Source organism: Oppia nitens, unplaced genomic scaffold (assembly GCF_028296485.1).
Source record: "Oppia nitens isolate AA-2021 unplaced genomic scaffold, nextdenovo-longstitch-racon4-pilon3 scaffold10_pilon_pilon_pilon, whole genome shotgun sequence".
In the NCBI taxonomy this organism is placed as follows: Eukaryota; Metazoa; Arthropoda; class Arachnida; order Sarcoptiformes; family Oppiidae; genus Oppia; species Oppia nitens.
The window spans coordinates 377,895-402,475 of record NW_026533189.1 but is presented as its reverse complement, the minus strand read 5'-3'; the positions used below and the strand labels follow the sequence as shown (position 1 = coordinate 402,475).

Sequence of the window (24,581 nt, the reverse complement as noted above, 5' to 3'; positions counted from 1 at the left end):
GTTACCATTGCTATTGAAAATACATTGCAAACCATTATTATTATTATTACAAACATTTATTACTCACTAATAATGTGTCAATCAATGTATTTATTTATTTTTACTTTTTTTCTAAAAGTTTATTCAATACTAAAATTGATGTGTTATTTGATATTAACATTTCTGTCATATTATAGAAACACAAATGTCTTTTCAATAATTAATATAAAAATTAATAAATAAAAATAAAAATAATAAAATTTATTAAAATATAATTGATCATGGGTAATTAAATAATTGGTTTATCAAAATGTATGTTTGGTTAAAGTGGTAGAGTATCTACTGATGCTTTTGATGAGCCCAGTGCTAGCACTGGTAGTGTTATAGAGTTATATGAAAACAATAATTACAATAATAAAAGTTTGTAAAAAACATTACAATTATTGGACAAAAAACTGTTGTTTTGTTGAAAGCAATGTCTATATCGTTGAGTAAACACAACAAACAATGTGTTCGACAGTTATGTCGATATGGTTTCAGACTTACAGACGACTTATAGTTCAATACATTCAATGCATTCACAGACAGTTTGACGACACATACAATACATTACAATACGATCTCTATATTAGACAACTAATTGAAAGCTATATTCAACTCACAGTCAAACACGGCTTTCAATTACATCATCGCGTAATCGAAAGCTTAAGCGAAATGCATGAGTAAAACGCAATTAAAGATAATTGTATTGAATTTGAATGCAATCGTAACACTGACTCACATTCAGACACAATTGAGACCAATATTTGTTGATTTAAATAAAACAATAGTTTGATTGCAATTATATTACAATTAATATAACTTTTATATAAAGTTCTTAAATAAAAAAGGGATTCGAGTGTAGAATCAAATTCATATTATTTTCTAATAATTTAATCATTTGATTGATTGATTGATTAATTAATTGAATGGTTTTGTGGTCAAAATCATTGCAATTGGTATCAATTGAGTGCAATGTGTCCACAATTGTGCCGTCAGTTCCGTCCGTCCCGTATATCGGAAAAACGGTTTTCCATGAGATTAGAGATCAATAGCGAGTGGGATAGCATTTGGCGTGAGATTTGGGTATCAATTATAACCATCACTTGACTAACTGATCATCACTTGACTAACTGATCATCACTTGACTAACTGATCATCACTTGACTAACTGATCATCACTTGACTAACTGATCATCACTTGACTAACTGATCATCACTTGACTAACTGATCATCACTTGACTAACTGATCATCACTTGACTAACTGATCATCACTTGACTAACTGATCATCACTTGACTAACTGATCATCACTTGACTAACTGATCATCACTTGACTAACTGATCATCACTTGACTAACTGTTTATTACTTGACTTCAACTTAAATCAATTGATAATTCATTAATCGATACGTTTATTGTTCACAATATTATAGCAATTGGTTCAGTCATCTCAAGCTATGACAACCTCATCATTGGCATCGTTGACATCATTGGCTCCGATCTCATCCATGTCGTCATATCATATGAATTATATAAATGGCACAACTGGTCCACCGGTTCCTTTGTCATCGATGGTTAATCACTCGCAACAATCGGCTACTATTAGTACAAACCAAACTAATTCATCAGTTGATACCATTATTAGTGGTTCATTAGGACAGACATCATTGGAACAGTCACTCAATGGCACTCATTTGAGATCACAATCTCAGCCATCAGTAGATATTATGAATCCATCGTGTGATTCACTGTTCAATAATAGTAAATCTGGTCTCATTGTCCAACATATCACCAGCAATGGTGTGGAACAGCAAACGGTAATTGAAACCAATATAACAATTATAATATCAAACGAGTTTATTATTTATTTATTTATTATTAAATTTAATAGTAAGCTATGACTGCATATCAGCTAAACTACATTTACGGCAATAAAATAATTTCAAATGAGATGTCATTTATTTAGAAACACGAGTTTTATATCAAGTATTAAATGAGTTTTATAGCATTGAACTACAATAAGTGTGATCTTATAAAACCATAAAATTTACTAATGCTTTTGAAAATTTTATATAATTATTATAATTAATGCTTACATTTGTATAAATTAATAGTTTGAGCAAAAACAGCGATAATGGGTTTTTATAAACACAATAAGTAAATTGAAATTAAAGAAAGTTTAGTTGTAAAAGACAATTAAATAAAATGGATAGCAATACAAATGTAGATTATTATAGACATTATATAATAGTCAGTAAAACTATAGGATTGTAAAGGAAATGATGAACACAGCGGTACTCTTGAGAATTGATGTAACGGTGAGTTTGACACTCACAAGTGGACAACCATTGTCTTTATCCATCAGTTTATCTAATATTAGATTTTATAAAATGAAGTGAAAGAGTGTAAAGATAATACATTTGTTGTCTCTTTGATAACTCTTGTATACTGTAGTACTGACTGAGTGACTCACTAACTGAGTGAACAGTATTTTATTGATATTTGTTTTTACTATTATTTTAGTTGTATTTCGAGCATTGATTTGATATCCCAAAGGTTGTTGTCTTTTACGACAAAAGTGAAAATTAAACCGTTGTTTGGTTTGAATGAATATAAAAGAAATGCTCGCAAAGCGTATAAATAACTATAGAGTATATATAACTTAGTCTACTGTATAATAGTCTAACCGTGAAATGAATGCATTCATTGATTAGTTTACTTTACTTTTTATAAAAAGCAATTTTAATTAAAAGTTGTATTGAAAAGCAAAGAATTTTAGTGATATTATAAATTGAATACAAGTTTTTCTATGTTTGAATTGACAGCAAACGGATATAGAGAGTGATAGGTCAGTGTCTGGAGAAGATAACTATTTGAATGGACAGTCGATAGACAATAACACTAACGTTAAGATAAATGGCATTCAACCCAAACGACTACACGTCAGTAATATTCCCTTTAGATTCAGAGATCCAGATCTGAGAACATTGTTTGGCGTATGTATTGAAACCAATTGTCATTATTCATAACTAACTCTTTATTATATCACTGTCCAGAGTTATGGCCATATATTGGACGTTGAGATCATATTTAATGAACGCGGATCTAAGGTATTGATCCATAAGTGTTATCTCTATTTTAATGAAAATGTAATTTCCTTTTATACAACAGGGCTTTGGATTCGTTACGTTTGCTAATTCAGATGATGCCGACAGAGCACGGGATGCACTCAATGGAACAGTAGTCGAGGGCAGAAAAATTGAGGTTTACATCAAATACTTTCATATGTTTAATGTTATAATCGATTGAAAAGCTAATCAAAAAAGCCTTCACTAAAGTCCAGCTTTCAATCAATAAGAATGCAATCAAAAGAATGGTTTTTTTTGGATAAGATTTTGTCATTTATTCACTTTCAGAGATCTTCTATTAATATATGATTAGTCGACTATAATTGACAAATAAATATAAAACACTTGATATAATACTTAAATCAATAGTTAGTCGACTTATAAACATAAGTTTTAATTATATTATATAATTAATATAGCTTTATAACTACCGTAATATGATAATAAATAGCTTATATTTGATTTATTTATATTGAAACACATAATATGTTAATTTATATGATACTGATCATTTTTTAATAAATACGTCTATAATATCGAAAGTATAAATATTGAAAATTGTCTAAACATTAAAACTACTAATAAAACATTTATTACATTTACTTCTTCAGCTAAGTTAATACAATATTCACAATATTAGTAAACAGCAAATATTTATTAAATTAATAGTTAATATACTAACATATAGACTGAATAGTCAATAAATGTATTGGTGTTATTAATTAAATTAATTGATAGACTATATGTCTCTTAAAACAGGTAAACAACGCGACGGCACGCATTCAACCGAAAAAGGCGGCGACTTTGATGACCACATCAGTGGCCAATGGTATGTCTCACTCTTATATTACTAATTGTTATCACATTCTGTTTAATTATTTTCCTGAAAACAGAAACATTTTCTGAATGCAACTATTTATCCATAAATTGTATTTGAATTGTGTTTAATATTTAATAACATTTGAATAATTTCAAGTTTATTAATTATTTTATAATTTAAAGCTAATTAATTTAATTATTACCGGTAATTATTTAGCACATAGTATTTATTTATTGATTTGTTTTAATTTAATTTAATTTATTTTATAACATTATTTAAGTACAATTGTATGAAATTAGCTGATATTAGAAATATTATTAATATTTTATAGATTAATTGAATTAATTGAATTAATAATTCGAATTATAAAATAAGATTTATTTTTTGTTATATAAACAAATTAATTTTATATTTATACAATCGACACTTATTATATTTCCATTATAATTATAATTTGTCATTTTATTTTAACATTAGAAATTTAATTTATTGAATTAATTTTAATTAACATTAACTATTCATGTTGATATTGTATTATTATAAAATTTGATTTATTAAAATTAATTTTATTAACATAAAAATTATTTTGTAGATATTTTGTGTGTATTATTATTATTATTATTATTATTATTATTATTATTATTATTATTATTAAATATGTTGTTGACATTTTTAAAACTTACATGTTTTCGATGAATTTTTAATAAAAAGTTTTTAAAAAATCTACTTTAAAAAATTATTACACGGCTTAATCCAATGCATTTGCAATGCATTTAAAAAAATTTATGAAATTACTAATAAAATATTTGCAATTTTAGTTTGATATAATTTATTTGATCAATGAATATTAGTCTAAATATTTGCATGACATATATATAAATATACAAAATCTCAATATTAAAAATTTTGCAATTTTTTAAAAATAAAAACATCAAAAAATTATTTTTATTTTAAAATGTGAGCATATATTTTGCAAATATACTGTATAATAGGTTTAGTAATGTTTTAATTTATCAATTATTCATTTGCCAAAACTTATGAATTTTATATTTTAAGCATACCGTATATAAATTTTATATAAATATATATATATTTAATAATATAAGAGCTTTAGTTACAACTTTGATACCACAAAAAACATTTGATTTTGCCATTACATCTGCCATAAAACATAACGTTTTGTTCGTAAATAAAACAAAATAATAGTTTTCAAATAAAAATTTCATGTAAAGATAAATGCAATATAATCAATGTTAAAACATATTCTACTATATCTAAAATTAATAATATAATTTTATTATTTAAAAAAAACTGTATTTAGGTATAGTTAATTTATTTTTCTATTATACGGTATAGATATATTTAAATACATAAAATATTTTTATACTAATAAATATTTATTAACAATTGTTGATATTAAATATAATTATATTTAATGTTTTTTATAAATTTAAAACTGTAATTAAAATTTGTAAATTACAACTTATGTTTAAAATTAAAACTTAATTGCAACCAAACATGTAATTTATTTGCTAACATAAAAATTAGTATTTTGATAAATTACTAAATTAAAAATAAATAAGTAATTAATTAAAGGAATGACTAAATTTGATGATCTATTGATTGCATGTTTTCTTTCATTTTGTTTTATTTCTGAACCATCTCTTTGGTCGCTCTTCTACTATCTGTCTCTCTCTCTCTCACTTTGTTTCTTATGGCATGCGGTGATGATCTGATCCATGTGTTGATCTGATCATATAAAACCGTATGATAGCAATGACCACAATGAGAGGGGCCATACAAAGAGGTCGCGCACGGAGTGGCACTTTGGCGGCATTTGCTGCAAGACATCCTTCACCACTACCAATAACTGCTACCCCGCATGTGTAAGTCATACGGCTAACAGTCCACACATTCATTGGACTGTATATATATATATATATATATTTGATCTTTTAATCACTATATATAAGATTGATTATATTTATATCATATAATTGATGTTTTCTAACATTTTTAATAATTGTTTAGTGTTTAAGCAATTTGTTGCATAAATTATCAGCAAATATAATACTAAATTTTGAGTGCATTTGAAACTATACTTTTGCATTAATTTATAAAAAATATATTTATATATACATTAAATATATATATATATAAATATAATATAAGCTGTTAAAATATTAAATATATTTTTGAATGATTTAATGAGATGTGTTTTAATGAGATATATTAAAACAAATATTTACACAATTAATGCAAAAAAAGTATTTCTAGCATAACATTAAAAACAAAGTTTTGCAAATAAATTTTTCAGTAAATTTTAATTAATTGCATGAATTTAAAGCTTAATCTAATAAATGCTAATCAAATATTTTTATAGATGTGAGGAATATATTATAGATTAAACAATAAAAATAATTGATTTTTAGATGAATAATATGAAATTAATATTTTCGAAATAACATACAATAGGAACGTATATCCGGACCATTTTCTAGCGTATACTACTGGAGCTGAAAGAGCTTATCCATTGACCGTAAGTATTGATTATTTTATTTTTTCCTTTATTTTTATGCAACAGTATATTATATTTTATGTAAAATTTTGTCATATAAAGTATTTTTACAAAAACATTATTTTCCCATTAATTTACTCTATTTTTAAATGTGTTTTTTATAAAAAAAAAGTATATCAATTTTAGTTTTATAATAAATAATATTAATAAAAATTCTATTCATTAAAACTTGTGTGTGAATAATAAATAACTTAAACTTATATAATATTATGAATAAATGAATTTTTATGTAGTTTTATGTACAGTATATAAGTTAGTATTACATAGTACACGATATTAGCAAAACAAGTGATTAATTAGACATAAAATTTATGTTAAAAAATAAGAGCATTTAAATAAATTGTCATTTTGTAGCAATTTATTTCTTAGATTCAAACACATGCCATTATAAAAGTGAAATTTTCCATTAAAATCATTATTTTTTGTACGACAGTTATGGTCTATTAAATATTTTTACTTTTTAAAAAAATTAAATTTGTAATTTAAAAAAAATTATTTAAATTATATTTACATATCTATATATTGAATTTCTACTATCAATAAGTTAAATTTTAGTGCTATGTTTACTGAACTATTTTTTAAATATAAAAATTAGATTATTTAGCCTATTGTACATTGAGTCTTAAATCTGAAATAATTTATTGATATTAGTTTGTCATAATATCACGTTTGTATTCAATTGTATTTTATGACTTATATTGTTAGACCTCATACGCTGCCAGTGCCGCATATACAGCAGCCGCTGCTCGAAGGTATGTATGGTTTTATCTATTCAATGCAGTAATCATAATATAAGTGTAATAAATGACTTTTGATCAATAGTTGTAAATGTATTGTATTATAAAATACTGTCCTAAAGTATTAATAATTTTTTATGGATAAGAGTTTTTATGAGATAATCTGTGTTCAAAATTTTGTTTGTTTGTTCAATACATAACAACCATAAGAATTTGTGAAGATATAAGTTTACCACTCAATTGCTATTATATTTATTTATAACCATTTAGTTGGCGACAATCAATTGTTGTAATTTAATAAATCAAAAAATACATAGAAATCTATTTCTGTTTTCTCTTATTTTTTTTTGCTCACTCACTCACTCACTCGCCCATCACTTACTTATTTGTTCACTTATAGTAATTGAGTTCACACTTAAACATAGGCGGCGGCTTTGATAGCCTCGATATTATTGATTTTAATTATCTGGTCGATCATACATTAGCTACAAAAGTGATTAAAGAGAAAATTATAGATAATATTAAGCTAAATAATATTGTTAATGATTTTTTTTGGATTAATTATATGGTTAAACATATAACTGCAATCGACTAACAATTGTCAATATTATTGAAAAGTCGGTGGCAATTATCTGACCAAATCATTTAATTTATTTAAAAAATGGTAAATTAAAGTATTATTTTGTTTGATATTATCTATAAATACTTTTATAACTTTTGTATCTAATGTATGACTTATTTGATAATATAAATAATATTGTATAGTTGTTAGCACTGCCGTCACTGCTATTTAAGACTCTGCCAGTAATTGTTTGCACTAACAATCAGAAGTTCTAAAAGTCTTATTCAATAAAAATCAATTTTTTGGACTTAACTGTTAGAAAAAATTGTGTCACTTTATTGTTGTATCCACTGATATATTGTATTACTGTATAGCTATGCATCTGCTGTGGCCGCCGCACAACCCGTGGCCGCCTATCCAACCATTGCCGGGTATATTGTTTAAAAAATATTTAGCTTTAATGCCCATAGCTTTAAAAACTGATTTTAATTTCTATTTATTAGTTATGGTCGAGAATATCCTGAAGCATATTTAGGACATACCATTGGACCCGTAACTGGATATGGGGTAAACGTTTTGCTATATTTAATACTATTTATGAAAAATATTAATTATTTATTTATAATTAAATTATAGGCCACGTTATATAGAGGTGCATATAACAGATTTGCTCCATACTAAATTACAATAAATCATCATTAATTTAATATAATTATATTAATTGACTCAAAAGAATTTTGTTTTAAATTAAATACTCAATTTTAATAATTTAATTTGTTAAAAAGTTATATATATTTAAAAATCATTTGATTATATTTATTATATTAATGTTAATTTTTTTATCTAATATTAATTTATTACTTCTAAGTAAATTATAAATTGAATGCTAATTAATGTATATAATAAATAATTTTATTTATAACAGTACTCTGTATTTAAAGTTTGCTATTATATAAAAATATTGAATTTTTATAATTAAGGAAAAATAATCAATTCTTATACGAAACCAAAGATAAAGACTAATATCATTTTTGTATAATTTATATTTTATCAAAAATACAATTTTTATTTACAAATTATATTAAATTTACTGTTTAAAATATTTAATTAATAATATGCTCATTTATTATACTTTTAAATAAGCTAATCCATTGTATAATAAATTATTTGTAAATAATAAGTTTGTTTTTTAATAAACATGTAGAAAATTATTTTTAAAAAATTATTTATTAAAATTTAAACTATTATTTTTAGTGAATCTATCTATATATAGTTATCAACTATCGTAAACTATTAGTGTAATATAACAATTTATATTCACATTTTAAAGGTATGATAATTTCTTTAAAATCTTATTTATTAATATTCTAGGGATTTCACAATAATTTGTTTAACAATTATTTAATATACTCATCACATTCAGTTAATTTAAGTAATGTATTAATTATTATATTTATTATAGTTGAAAAATATTTATTCGCAAATAATTTTTATAAAAATTTACATTTATTTATAATATTTTATTTAGAGAAATGATATTTAATACAATATAAAGTTTTTATTTCAAAATTTGCATTTTCTTCTATTTTATGAACATATGAACAAACTCTACGACATTGACCACAATCTGCGACATCGTTAATATATAATGTTTTTATAGATTATGGACGATATCGTAAAGTTTGCCAAATTAACCATAAAAATAAAATGGTAATTGAAATATATAAGTAAAACATTAAATTTATACGTAATTATATTGTTTTTATGTTAATATCCACAATAGAAGAGATTGTTAGTCATCCCTATCCGTAGTGTACCTACTGTTGAGTCCTCTCTCGTAAAAATAAAGTACAATATAATGTTATTTATAATTTTTAACAATAATACTATAATGTATTTACTTATCATTATTTTTTTAAATAAAAAAACATTAAATAATATAAAATCATCTTAATTTAGTAGATTTTTTCAAAAGCATATTGTTTTGTACTTAAATAATTAATAAATTAATATGATTATAAAATTTTATTTATTCATTTTACTGTATTTACATATTTATTCAAAAACATTTAAGATACAAATGTATTTAAAATACAATAATTATATATAATATTTAGATTATTTAAGAACAATATTTTTATTAATTTAAATATATTTAATTTTACAAAATCTCTAACAAATTACTTATAAAATCTTAAATTTTAAAGTACAATTTTACATCTATTTGAAATAGTTAAAAAATATAATTTAAACATATTTAAGGCATTTTATCACATTTAGCACGAAATTGTTATATTATATAAAATTAAATATAATAAAAACTAATGCCTTAAATTGTTTCGCACTTTGAATTTTTTAGGCAGTTTAAATTTAAGACTATCTCAAAATTAAATTGAATAATAAACCTAGGTTTAAATATAAATTACATAATAAATTATCACAATAATTACTATATAAAAGTTAATAATTTAAATATTTAATGGCTCACTATTTTACACTCATCAAATTGCCTATTATAATAGTTAACAAATATATTGATTAATTTATGTAAATTGAATAATTGAATGATTAGATGAGATAAAAGAAACAAATAAATAACCAATAATTTTATACAACAAATATTTATAATAATTAGCAATTAAATAATAATATTTCTAATTATTAATATATTTAATAATTAGAAATTATTTTTTTGTGATTGAGATGATTGGCACACTATTACACTAACATATAATAATTTATAGCAATATATTACAATGTAATTAATGATAAATAGTTTTAACCAAAATTTTCGTATTGATGTAAAAAATAGGGAAGTTTTCGTCTATTATTAGTTGTCTCACAGGCTTTGCTTATAGTCTTTGTTAGTGCCGATGGACCGCAACTAAAGACACCGACTTTACTGACCTATAGTTTTAATATATATAATATTATTTGTAATAAATAAAGTTAATAATAAAATCGTTAAATTTGAAAAATATACAAAATTTCAAACTAACGTATGAATGTTGCTTTTGGACAAACTTAAGAAAAGCATTCATATCTGGTCTCCCAAAATGATTGATAGCTTTAAGTCCAGTAAACATACTTCTGTTGGATATCCTTTGGAAGTGATTCTCACAAATGTACTAAAATTAAAGCAAATTATTATTTCATATTAAATAATAAAATTATAATACTTTTTAAGATAATAATCAATAGTATAATGATATCATTGGAACCGATACTCACTAACATAGTTGTTCTCAAATCAAACTTATGAAAGAATTGAGTGATAAATATGTGAACTTCTAATACTTGTGTCACGTCTTTTCGTTCAACGTCTCGCAATACATCAATAAACCATTCAAAGTGTCGATGCGATGGACAGATCCACAAGAAATAAACCTTTAATCAAAATCATATGAATTAAATTAATTCAAACACAAATTAAATCGCAAAATCTATTAATAAAATTAAATACCTTTTTACAGGCGACACCAGAGTATCTGTTAGTTGACGTACCAAATACAAGATCATTGAGTATAGAAGCATAAGGTGTAACACCAATACCTCCGCCAACCATAACAGCAATTTCATATTTATACCAGTCTTGATTGCCGCCACCAAACGGTCCCTCGAGTCTAATCTTAGGTAAGGGTCGCTCAACTTTATATTCAAAGTTATTGGGATCAAAGTAATTCCTAAGTTTCCAGGTCCAGGGTCCCTGTGCTTTGACGTGGACGGACAGGTAGTTCTCGTGAGGTGCTGAAGTCAATGTAAGCGAATGATATTCATTAGCTTTGAATGCCGTACAACTCAATCGGATCCATTGTCCGGAAAGGTATTTAAAGCTCGGCGGACGAGAAAACTTTACTTTTGTTACATCTTTTTATAGTGAAATAAAAAAAAATAAGCAAATAATATATAATTGTTTTATTAAAAATTACTAAATTATTTTGTTATTTACAAACCTGAAGGTAAAAGTTCAGTGTCGAGAACATCCAGTTCCATATATTTTGCCTGAAGACTAATAATTTTGTCGAAAGTAAATATTATGGCGGGAATCATAAAAAATATCCAAAATCTTGGTGTCTGTTTCAACAAAAAAAAAATAAAACTCAATGAAAACTTATATTATTGTATAAATAATATTAATAATTGATGTCATACTCCGGTAAGTTTGGCTAAACCATGAATTAAGCTAAAGATGTAAAGCCAGTAATAAAGACTATGTGTTATCCAGAAATAGCTGTAAGCCTTTTGGCGTATCTTTGGATGAGCGAAGATAAATATCACACAAACAATAGTGTAGAGAACTACTCCCGACAATCCCGTAACGGTTCCAAAGATCCAGAAAGAAAAGGTCGGTTTGGAGTCGGAATCAAAGTTCAATTCCTTTGTCAAACACCGCAAGTGTTCGACCGGTTGGGTCGACACGTGATAAAAGTTAATGCAGTGACCAATCGTGTGAATCACTAGTTTTATTTAAAATTAAGTTAAATTACCATAAATTAAAAGATATAAAACTATAATACCTGTAAAAAATAGTGCAGTCATGGCTACAATCTTGTGAAACTGGACGTGACTATCAAGTGGTATGTATTGATGTAATGGTATTTCACGGATTTTGGTGATCAGATTGCGACACATTGTTAGCAATAACAATGAGTAACAAAATGATAGAGAAGCGGCTGATCCACGAGTAATAGCAATACCGTAACCCATGACATGTCTCAGATCCATGTGTTCACTCAGATATGTATAACTTAGAAAACGCTCAAAGAATAGGACATTAGTTATTACAAAAAATATAAATAAATAGACGATATGTTGTCGATATTCTTCGAGATAAGTGATCCAATAGTTCCATTTGCGTATAATATAATAAGGTTCGGGATCTGGCAAATGGTTGATCTGAAAACTAGTCATTCGTGCGATATTTGTTGAAGTATCCAAAAAGTTTTGTTTGGCTCCCTTACAGTCCAATCCAATGGCAATGAAGTCTCCGCGATATTCTTTCATCATTAGCTTGAAGTCATCGTAAGTGAGCTCTTCTTTATTTTCGAGACCTGTGGCCGCAAACATCTCTTGAATAAGATTCATGACCTCATCCTCTGCCATGGAATCAGTTTTGGCGATATCGACGAGTGATCTCAACATTTTGGTTAGTTCTGTCTTATCGATGACACCATTGCCATCATTATCGCACATATCGAATATGATTCGAAGTTTGTCTTCAGTCTTGCCTCTGGAGAATAGGACGACTGTATCCAAGAATTCTTGAAAACTGATTCTTCCGTCTTTATCTTTGTCCACACAATTGAACATTTGTTTAACAAAAAGTGAGTCTTGTTTCATACCGAGTGCTTCAGCAAACTCTTTCTTTGATAGTGATGTCCTCATAACCATAATCACATCATTACTAACGTCTTCCAGTTTTCGTTTCTCTCCAGGTTTTAGACCAAAAGTCAAGGCATAGGCCTCTCTAAAGAAGTGCTCCAAACGTTTCTGACGTTTTTCTTTGGTTTCTGCATTGGCCAGCATTACGTCTTTATAGGTATGAATTATTTCCAGAGTTTTCTTATAATTTAATAAAAATGCCTCCAATTTGGCTAAAAATTTCTTTCGCGAACCAATGTTATCAAACTGTAAGACTAGATCGTGATCTCGAGCCGAACGGATTAAAACCATTGGTTTGTGTGAATCTTGAGTTACTTCAACCATAAGAGAGTTGGCGTTTTTGAAGTTAATATTTCGCAAAATCTCTCCCTTTCTGTTGATGGTTGAAATGGTCTCTTCGGGTCCGATCTTAACCTTTACATATCTTTTGTGGTTTTGATGCAACCATTCCCTGACATCTAAGAAATATCAACAAAATTAATATATATATAAATTAAAACATTTAATTATAATATAATTACAGAGTTTGTCATAATTTTTATTATTAGTGTTCTCTTGTTTTGCTTTTAATTTTCTTCTTCTTCTATTCTGAAGTTTGATTACTCCGTAACCAAATATTGCGACAACTATTGAATATATATATATTTTTAATTAATTAAAATTATATGCTTTTTATAAGATATTGAATACCCATTGGAATAAATGCAAGAAGTAGTAAAACAAGAATATATGGCAATTCTGAGCCATGAAAGTAGTTCCAACCGGCGAGAATCAGACACGGCTCTAACATTTTGCTCGTTAACTGTATGGGTTGAGGACAGGGATCATTGTCTCGAAAAAGAAATACATTCCGTTGTATGGCATCTGTAGGAATGGCAGTCGAGTTGACCAGAATGTCATACAATCGAATTTTGCGAATCTCTTGGATCTCTTCCAAAGTAAAGATTCCGTTCTGTGTGTTCTCAAACCAAAACCTGTCGGCGTCTCGAATACGAAAGAATTGTTCTTTAATGACAGCTCTGAACAGTTCTCCCGGACGACCCGTTTGGAAATCAGACTCAACCATTCCTCCCACATAAGTGTCCACATTATCTAAATCATTGTTATATAGTTTTGCCAACTGATCAATAATTTCTGGTTTTCGGGCGTATAATTCAGGATTAATTTGAGTCCAGTTTTTAAGTACTGGTAAATGGAAATATCGGCGAACAGTATTATAGTCGGCTAATCCATTATCTCTTCCTCTCATTATATTAAGTGCCGCTAAATCTCGTCGACTAAAATCCATGGGTCCAAACAATTTATCTGTATTTATAATAATCATATTTTGTTAATTGTATAAAACATTTGCATTATTCTAATTATTATTAAATTAATATCAAAATAATTCATTAATTTATATTTTTCATGTGTAATAGTAATTCATGTAATATTAAATTTGGTATTTATAATGTCTGCCGAGAAAATAAACAATTTAATAATATTTAAAAGTTTAATATAAAGTAATAATAATAAACATTATTTCAACACAGTTTCAGCCTTCAAAACGGCTCTTAAATCGCCTGAAGAGAGAAATGATTTAAATGACACACATTTGGGTACCAAATGAATCTCTCGTTGTTTTGAGATTTAGTACAAAATTAATATTATGCTTATATTTCAAACAGCTATATATGCACTTAATGTAATCAATTGGTAATAATTGAAATTATATGAATAATTATGAATAATTTAATCCCTGATTATTATATTAAAATCATTGGATTAATGAAAATAATTAAAAAATCATTTGTATTTGTGCTAAAAATCACGTTTATCTCGCAATTATATACTTTCACAAAATGATTTAACAAAAAAATTATATAAAAATTAAAAGGCTGTCAAATATTTAATCTAAAAAAATAAAACTCAACATTAAACTTAAAAGCGATAAAAATGTGAAAACAAAGAAAATAAATTATTGAATGGCAATGAAATGAATTTATAATTAGAGTCAGAATTAGTTTAGAAAAATATTTGAATATTATATAAATATATTATAAATAAAGGATTATATTTATGCCGTTTACTGCCAATTAATATATAAAATTATAAATATTTTTTGTTTTGTTCAATATTTAATATGAAACCCATTTATCAATTGTAGAAACAATTCTTAATTTTTTCATTTAATTTTCATTTTGTTTGTTTTTATCATTTGTTTTGTTCCCTTAATCTATTCAATCACATAATAGGTTTATGTCTGGCCTTATAAATATCTTATAAATTCACACATAAAATAAACCAAAAATTATCTGTTTGTTTGAGTTAAGAGTAACTATTAGTTTAAAGTTAACTAAGTATATATCAAAACACATTATAAATATTAGTAACAGAAATAATTTGAATAAAAATATTATTAACAATTTGCAATTGATTCAATCGATTATTAAGAAATCAAATAACATTAAGATAGTGTAAATGATATAAACTGTTATAAGCAATAATGTGTAAAACAAATTTATGAAACATTTTTGGAAAAAAGTAAAAAAAAGTAGTTGTATTGGAAAAATGGTATCACAGGTATAGACTTATTATGACCTGACCCTGACTTACATATATTTTACCAGAAAAACAAATTTCGCTAAAAGACATATTATAACAAACTTTTTATTGCATCGATTTATTTATTAGCTTTCAATCAATATCTAATAAACAAATATTTAATTTAATAATAATTTGCAATAAAGTCACAAAACTTGTTTATAAGAAATTTAATTAAATTTTTAAATCTAATTTTAAAAAAAATCTTAATATACTAAATATAATTTAACAAAATACTAAAATATAAAATAAAACTACATATATCATGTATATAATGTACAATAATATTTTAATGATCTATAAAAACAATAATTTTTAATAATCGGTAATATATTAAAAGGAATCATATATTTAATGATTGCTAAAAATTGTGGACTCATATCATATATCAAAAATATTATAAGTATTGAATGCCGGAAAATCAAGGATTTTATGGACTATTAAAAGTAGAGATTAATGTAAATATATTGTATTATAATTAAGTTTAATATAATAATAAAAAATATGATTTAACTTTTCAAAGTCATGTCTCTAACAGACTAACAATAAAATATATAGAAATAGAAATAAATACATTGTTTTCTGTAATAAATGTTAAATAATCAGTAGAAAAGTACTTTTAAAATATATTGTTTAAATGTTAAAATATGTTGTTTTCAATAATAATATTACTTTTATATCTAAAATAATAAATGTCTTGTTATACTCGACATCATTTTAATAATACTTTATTTATTAAATTATAAAAATATTTAAATATTGTATTGAAAGAGAGAGAGAGAGAGAGAGAGAGAGAGAGAGAGAGAGAGAGAGAGAGAGAGTTCAAATTATATAGTATAATAATAAATAAATATAAGAGCTAAACAAAACAAAAAAATATTTGTATTTTTAATAGTAATAATATTAAAAACGGATTTCAAACAAATTTTAATAATTAAATAAAAAATTAAAATAAAAGTATTCAAAAACTGTTGGATTTAAAAGTTAATGGAAACTGAAATAACAAATCATTATTGAAAGAGAAAACATACATTAAATTATTATTATTATTATTATTATTATTATTATTATTATTATTTTATTATTTAGTATTCTTTTATTTTGTTGATGAGATGACTACAAAAAAGCGCACAAAATTGTTGAGAAAATGAAAAATGTTTGGATGACCTAAATTCACATTCAAATGATTTTATATGTTGTAGTTTTATGTTATATAAAATTCCAGATAAATACATGACTGTTATGTAATATATTTATTATTAATATACAGTATTATGTTTCTATCAATTTTTTTAAAATGAAAAACTTGTATTTTATATAAATTGAGAAGTTTTTTTTGACAAATATTGAATGCTATTAGAGACTAAAAATTGATTTTAAATAGTTTTTTGTTTTTTTCCTTGTTTTATATTTGTATTATACTTATATAATAATTTTAAATAATTTTTTATTATTTATTCATTCATTCATACAAACACTAGTTTATCATTTAAATTAAGCAAAAAATTTTTGTTAAGCAATAATAGAAACGCATTAAACATTTTTGTGAAATGAATATAATTTGAGTGTTGTCTTTAAGATCAATGTTAATTAAATAGGAAAAAACGTCAATTTTCGCACATATAATATGGTAATGTTTAAAATTACATATGAATTATTACAATATGAACAGAAAATCATTTTAAATGTCAAGAGTATAGATGTGTAGGAGTTTTATTAGGGCTGTGCTTATATTTATATTTTAGTCTATACTCTCTATGATATTTAAGACAGTTTTAAAAAATTTTATTTTATTATATAATTTTATTGAAAAGTAAAATCAATGACCAAAATCTTTGATCTGACTTTGGATCTGAGGTTTAGAAAAAAAACATTTAAAATATAACAAACAGTTTTGAATATATAATAAAGTTTTGAAATATTTGTTGGCAAATATGCAAATTATTTACATAACATTTTACGGACGGACTGAATGGCACGTAATATCATGAGTCGACTCTTTGGTCACAATATGTTTTATATAAGATATAAATTTATCATTTATTTGTATAGAAAAGTGGAACAAAATTGCAACAAAAACTTATATAAAAAATGGTTATTGATTTCGTATAATATAGTATTATTTGCAAAAAATGTTTCAAATAAATATCTCGTAAAATGAGAGCCCTATTTACAAATCAAGTTAATTGTGTTTTATATACACCAATACATATGAATGACAATAAACTATTTAATAATTAGCAAAATTTAATACTCATATAAAAATATTTATAAAACATGAATAAAATAAATTAATGTATAGTATATATACAGTAATACATATTGTATATGAAATATTGAATTATAAATGACAGACAAACCTCTGACATCTGAACAGAGAACTGAGTCCTCCCTCTCAGCGATTTGTGACGACAATCCCATCAATAGTTCCTCAACTCCTATGTCGGGCACTATTTCCTATTTAATTGACAATTCATTCAAACAAACATTTATTTAACTATTCACTCACAATAAATTAATTGACAAAAGTGATTAATTAATAAATTATTTTTAAATTTACAAAACATTATTTAATAAAACTAATAAAAAATTTAAAAAACAGAAAAATAATATTTCAGAAAAAATAAAATATGCAGCTTATAATTAAGTATTGTTTAATAACAAATATATAAAAATAAATAAATAATAAATTGATGGTCAAACCTCAGCGTCCCACCAGGTTGAACACAAACGTATACCCGGATAACCAGATGATGTCTTCCGGAAATTGCATTTTGCATCTCTTTTTAACATTTATTTTAAAGTGTTATTTAAAATTTTAATACTAATAGTTTCAATAATTTTAAATGAGTTCATAGACACGGGTAATACCTTTTGTAAAGTCCGGGTGGTATCATAGTATGGCCAAAGCGAAAGGCCGCTGACTGGAACACATGACTAATACCGGGGTGAATGTCTGGCTTAAAACCACTGTAGGGTGGCGTGGGCTCAGCAAACAGCACCGGCAGGTATTCATACATAACAATGTTCTGTAATAAAATAATCAAAGTTTGCTAGTATTATAATTCAAATTTATAATATAATAATAACAATATTTATTAAAGTATTATAACTTATAATTATATTACTTAATAAATTATAAAATATTAAACTTAATGATCTGCACCTGTAGACTAGCAATAACTAAGCGACGAGCTCTTTGAAATACGTCCTCATCGGACCACTCCGGGTGTTCGGCCTGAACTCGTTCGGCCAACACGTTATGCCATCGAAAAAACAATATACCAAAAGCTAACAGTGCAGGATTTTGGTTGGTTCGTGGATCACCCAATACTAAATTAAATAAATTTTAAATAACTTAAATTATAATACAAATAATAATAAAATTGAATCAATCATTTGAAAAAGCATACAAAACATGCGCTCCGGTGTAACCATCCTTAGATGGTGTGCCGGAGGAGAGTTGATAAGCGGTACGCGCTCTCGATTTCGGGGCGGAAACAGTCCGGTTTCGTCCGTCTTAAACGACCCGTTCTTGAATGTCCTCATAGTGTTGAGCCACGTCTCGGTCGTGCTATAGATAAATGACCCGTCAATCCAACTCGTGGCCATATTTAACTATTCATTTGTTTATTATATATACAAACAATTAATTTTTATATAAATGCTTTGTTTATTTTTATTTGATGACATTTAATAATAACATAGCATATTAAGCATATTTAGTAATAAATTGCATAATTGTTTTTATTGCAAAATATTTAATATTTATAAATCAAACTTTATTTGCCATTATAATATATATAGCCACCAATTAATTGATGCATTCAATAATTTTACGGTATTAGTGTATGTTTATATTTTATTTTTAAAAAATTTAAGGTAAAGAATTTTGAGGTTGAGTTAAACGATTGAATTATAAAATAAATAAATTCAACGATCGCTTATGAAATAGTAGTCAAAACATGAATTAAGTTTTATTAATGTAATAATATTTAATTTTTTAAAAATAAAAGAAAAATTAAATTCAATAAATCGCGACATGTGTTTAGTGTGATGTAAGTCAAGGACAGGTAATTTAAAATTTATGTAAAGAATAACTCAAAAAGTATGCTTTAATACACTAATAATTCAAGTAATATAATATATAAGGAGAAATACCGGGTATTTTTGAGGCATTCATCTCTCTAATTGATTCAATACTAAGAAATACAATGTATTTCGTGAATTTTGAAATACAAAAGTTTACTAATAAATATCACAATTATTATCAGTCTGACTATCCTAACTCTATTACTCCCTTTCCCCTATTCTACCTGTCCCATCATTATGTTATGCTCTACGGATTTACATTTAAATGTCTAAATATGAATACAATTGATCTTAAATTTGTCGAAAATGTTTTGGTTAGTAAAATGTCTGAAATTTGTGTAAAATTTTGCCTTTAAAACAAATCTGATGTATAAATACAGTATGGCTTATATTGTATTCATATAATATAATACTAATACATATATAGTATATACAATATAAATTTATATATGATATATAATATAACGTTTTCTATTGAGCCGTTGAAATGTTAATAATAATAATTGAAAAACTGCCCCAAGAAATGGGTCAACACTTAAGTGAATATAACAACTGTTTGTATTATAAGTGAATTTAGAAGTTGTATTATATTAGGAAAAGTTGTCTGCAATCAAAACTACAATTAATATTAGGATTCAGTTTTCACTATATTTACAATTTATTTTTCTTTATATGCAAAATATTTTTTACTTTTACTTTTTATCTTTCATTCACTTTCAGATTATATATTCTCATAAGTCATATATATATATATATAATACATTATTAAGTAACGTACTTATATCTATCTTAGCGATAAAAGTCATTATATTTAGGAAGCATATTAAAAATATAGCTATTAATTGAACATAATTTACAAATTAATCTTTTAAAAATTACATGTAAGTCTTTCAAAAAACTTTAATAATAGAAATTAATTAGTTATATATATATAAATTATAATTTTTAAATTTTGTAAGAGATATCGGGAAATGGATTGTGTGACACACTATTCATTAGATTAATTAATAAATTATAATAATAATAATAATATGTGTTTTATACATCGTTATAAGTATAACTTATTGGTTTAATGTTATGCTTTTAATGCATTAAATTTATAGCTTTTTAAAGCTATTTAGTATTAAACTGAATGTCAAATTTATAAAGCGTTGCGTCAATTAAAAGCTCAAAAATGTTTTGAGCCGTCAATCATAAAGTCGTGAAATACAATCAAATCCTTTTATTTTAATGCTGTAGTAATTCATTCAATTTAGATACTTAAACATTGTGTAAGAGAAAAAATTTAATTGATTAGCAATAATTTTATTTAATTCAATTGGAAAAATTAACTATAATTTTATAAAAATCAATAAAAGTTTTATTATATTTGTACACAAAATGAAAAACATTTGAGTATTTGATAATGAGTTACATGTATAGCATTGAATTGTCGTATAAATTAGTTATTTGAAATGTTTGGTTAAAACAGATCTCTTGAAAATATTATTATTATTTTTAATTTTTTTTTGATTAATGATCCTTAAATGACTTAAACAATGTTTCAAAATTTTTGTTATTATTTTTTTTATAAAAAGCGTTATTTTGAGATTTGAGAGATATATTGAGACACATATATAGTACACAAAAACAAAAGTATGGGCTGTGCTTTTCACTGAAAATAATTGTTATTTAAAAAATTAAACGATAAACATCTCTCTCTCTCTCTCTCTGTTTTTGTTGAAATGCTAATGAATTGAAAATAACAATAATATTGAAATCCTTGTGCTCTACAACACAGCCTTCGCTCATTTAAAACAAAAAACTAATAAAAATGATTTTTCTTTCATTTAAATCAATGGCATTCGCCTATATATAACATTAACTAACTTTTATTATAACATTAAATACTACTCTCTTTAGTATCTATTTATCAAACTTCTTAACGATGTAACTCTAAATTATATTTTTATATAAATAGATTTATAATATGTTTTAAGTATTTATAATAAATACATATAAGTGTTTGAGTAACGCCTCTAATATTGAAAAGTTATTGAAGCCTTTAATTAATTGATTAGACGTTGAAAACATAATTTATATTTTTAATAAAAATGAGATTGAAGATTATAATAAATATAAAATTTTTGTTTCACATATCAGGAAATAAAGCAAATGATAAAATAATGAAATCTCAATGATTTAATCAGTCATTGAATGGATAATAGAAAATATAAAGCGATTTTATCTTATGAAAGATTATACTCTTTATTTTGTTTGAGTGAAAGTGAATTATTAATATTTAGTATTAGAGCAGCAATAAAATCATTAAATTTAATAATTATTATGAAAAATAGGAAACATTATATTTTATAATATATTGATATACTTTAAGTATAAATTAAGTCTTAATATAAGGATTTTATTGTTTTTAAACTAAATTTTCTTAATAAATATAACGCTTTTCAATAAAAAAAAATTTTTGTGTAACTAATTAAAACAATTTATTAAATGTTTTGACATATTTTTATTAAACATTAGATTAGTTTTCATTATTTAATAGATATTTCATTATTTTTATAAATAGCTTACAACACAAAAGCATAGTTAATAAATGACAGAATACCTGTTCTCTTGGATGGTTAGGTGATTGTCCGGTTCTTGAGTCATAAATAGCTCTATGGAAAGGCATAGTACGCCCGCCCTTGCAGTCTCTGTCATACATTTCGTCACATTTCTCAATCTTAATCCTATGCATCTCAATAGGACAGCCCGGCTCTGATGCCATCAATATTTCAGATGACACCACTTGACCTGAAATATCAATATTTATCAATTGTATGACATTTCAATGTATGTATTAATATTGATGTCAAAAACTAATATATTAATATATATTTGGAGGTCATCATGTGATTTTATTAAATATAATTTAAACAAAAATAAATAATTATTACAAGTTAGTTATATTAAATTAAATTTGGAAAAATTAAAAAATTACTGCACTATTGTATTTATATTTTTGTTTTGTTTAAAGCCATTAATATTCAATGACATTTCTACTTAAATATATATAAATATAAATTATCAGATCTAGATATTAAAAATAATGTATTCAAAAATTTAAAAATAAATAAATATGTAATTTTATGGTTAGAAAAGTGTTATATTTATCACTATTGAACCTTGCAAATTGATAGTTGTAATCCCTGTCCATATGGTTGACTGATTTAAATAATAGGAAGTTATGTCACTTTTACTCCAATAGTGTACTGTATTTCTACTCAATTGGTAATTAACTGCTGATTACTATTAAAAATGTTAGGCCAAGGATTTGACTGTAAATTGATTTGTTTGTAGAGAAAGAGTCAAATAATTAACTACTGACTAATAATTACGAATAATGGCTTAAATAATAAAAACTTAAGGCTATCCATGAGTTTGTTTCTAATTTAATTAACATTTGTTTTGATAATTATTATGTTTACGTATAAAATATAATAACAGCAATAAAATCTTGAGACTCACCAAAAAAAGCAAAAAGTGTGGTCAGATTTCTGATGGATGGTTGTCCGTCATCGCCTTTCATAAGCGCCTGACTAAGCAATCGAGGACTCGGCCGGTTCTCACCGGCCATCATATATACACCGTCAGCATATGATGGCGGAGTCTTTCTTGTCAATTGACTTTCTGTAGTATTAAAACAAAATAAAATCAGTTTTAGTCATAATTAGATTATTAACTATAAAATATTGACAAATAATGTTTACAATTTAGAAATAAGCAAATATATAGTATAACTACAATTATAATATTAATATAATGACGGGTAAGTAATTCAATTGTATTTCTTTATATAAATAGGCAAATAAAGTGAAATTTTCTATCTATAGGATAATAAATTTGTTTTTTGTGTTTTCTCATAAAAAACTAACAAATTATAAACAAATTTATTTATGACTAATAAAATTAATTTAAACCGAAGTTACTTTTATTATATATCTTATATTTTATTAGTAAATTATGATTTAAAAATATGATGTTTTGCGCGACTAATTTAAATAATATATATATAAAAAAAATAATAATATAAGACTTACCAACAGATCCCCAGCCAGGATGTGCCAAATTGTTATACCAACCATCGTATCGTTGCATTTCTGCCATGAAATATGAATCAATTGAATTCAAGTGACCGGTCATCACATGAAATACATGACAGAAAACAACTAATGAGAAGATTATTCTTCCCATTTGTCGATGAGATTCATACGACAATAACAACTAATATAAAACACTGACTTCACTCAAAAAACTTGAAAACAGACTTATGTTGAAAACTGAAAGCAAAATAGAGAGAGAGGTATGGTTTGCCTGTTGTATGTCAGGTTAGTTGTGTTAGGACTGTGTGTTCACTACTATTCAACACACAAACAGAGCGTTTTAGTTCAGTCAGGTGTACAGGTGTATAGGTGTACAGGTATTTAATGTCATAATAAGCACCTCCTCTTTGCACTTGACTTCATAGTATAACACAAATAGCACACATTAAACACAAATAACACAAATATGAAGTTCATACTCTCTGGCACTGACTATAAATCAAACAAATAAGTAAAACAATTGATCAAAAATATCATCAAAAATATCATCAAAATTAAACTATTTTCAAAACCTATTCTCAAATATTTGGATTTA

At 24.9% G+C, this 24,581-nt stretch overlaps 2 protein-coding genes across 2 annotated transcripts in view; one reads left to right on the top strand and one right to left on the bottom strand.

Annotated features, from left to right (window-relative positions):
- Window positions 1-8,528, top strand: part of LOC128962785 (RNA binding protein fox-1 homolog 1-like) — a 35,984-nt gene extending 27,456 nt beyond the window's left edge. The window contains exons 2-12 of the mRNA XM_054309221.1: window positions 1,456-1,839; window positions 2,848-3,018; window positions 3,079-3,132; window positions 3,194-3,286; window positions 3,910-3,979; window positions 5,745-5,856; window positions 6,446-6,509; window positions 7,254-7,300; window positions 8,222-8,278; window positions 8,351-8,414; window positions 8,484-8,528. Of these exons, the coding sequence (XP_054165196.1) occupies window positions 1,456-1,839; window positions 2,848-3,018; window positions 3,079-3,132; window positions 3,194-3,286; window positions 3,910-3,979; window positions 5,745-5,856; window positions 6,446-6,509; window positions 7,254-7,300; window positions 8,222-8,278; window positions 8,351-8,414; window positions 8,484-8,528 (1,161 nt within the window). The remainder of the gene's footprint in view (window positions 1-1,455; window positions 1,840-2,847; window positions 3,019-3,078; window positions 3,133-3,193; window positions 3,287-3,909; window positions 3,980-5,744; window positions 5,857-6,445; window positions 6,510-7,253; window positions 7,301-8,221; window positions 8,279-8,350; window positions 8,415-8,483) is intronic.
- Window positions 8,529-10,625: 2,097 nt separating this feature from the next.
- On the bottom strand, window positions 10,626-24,322 carry LOC128959675 (dual oxidase-like). Its single transcript, XM_054305712.1, has 17 exons — window positions 23,984-24,322; window positions 23,412-23,573; window positions 22,510-22,697; window positions 19,226-19,430; window positions 18,979-19,145; window positions 18,684-18,841; window positions 18,516-18,594; window positions 18,173-18,269; window positions 13,920-14,534; window positions 13,751-13,855; window positions 12,365-13,687; window positions 12,000-12,304; window positions 11,801-11,921; window positions 11,311-11,714; window positions 11,079-11,234; window positions 10,847-10,975; window positions 10,626-10,754 (listed from the first exon to the last, which is right to left on the bottom strand). Exons 1-17 carry the CDS (start codon window positions 24,135-24,137, stop codon window positions 10,626-10,628), a joined length of 4,497 nt encoding a protein of 1,498 aa, XP_054161687.1. The 5' UTR covers window positions 24,138-24,322.
- Window positions 24,323-24,581: the final 259 nt, after the last annotated feature.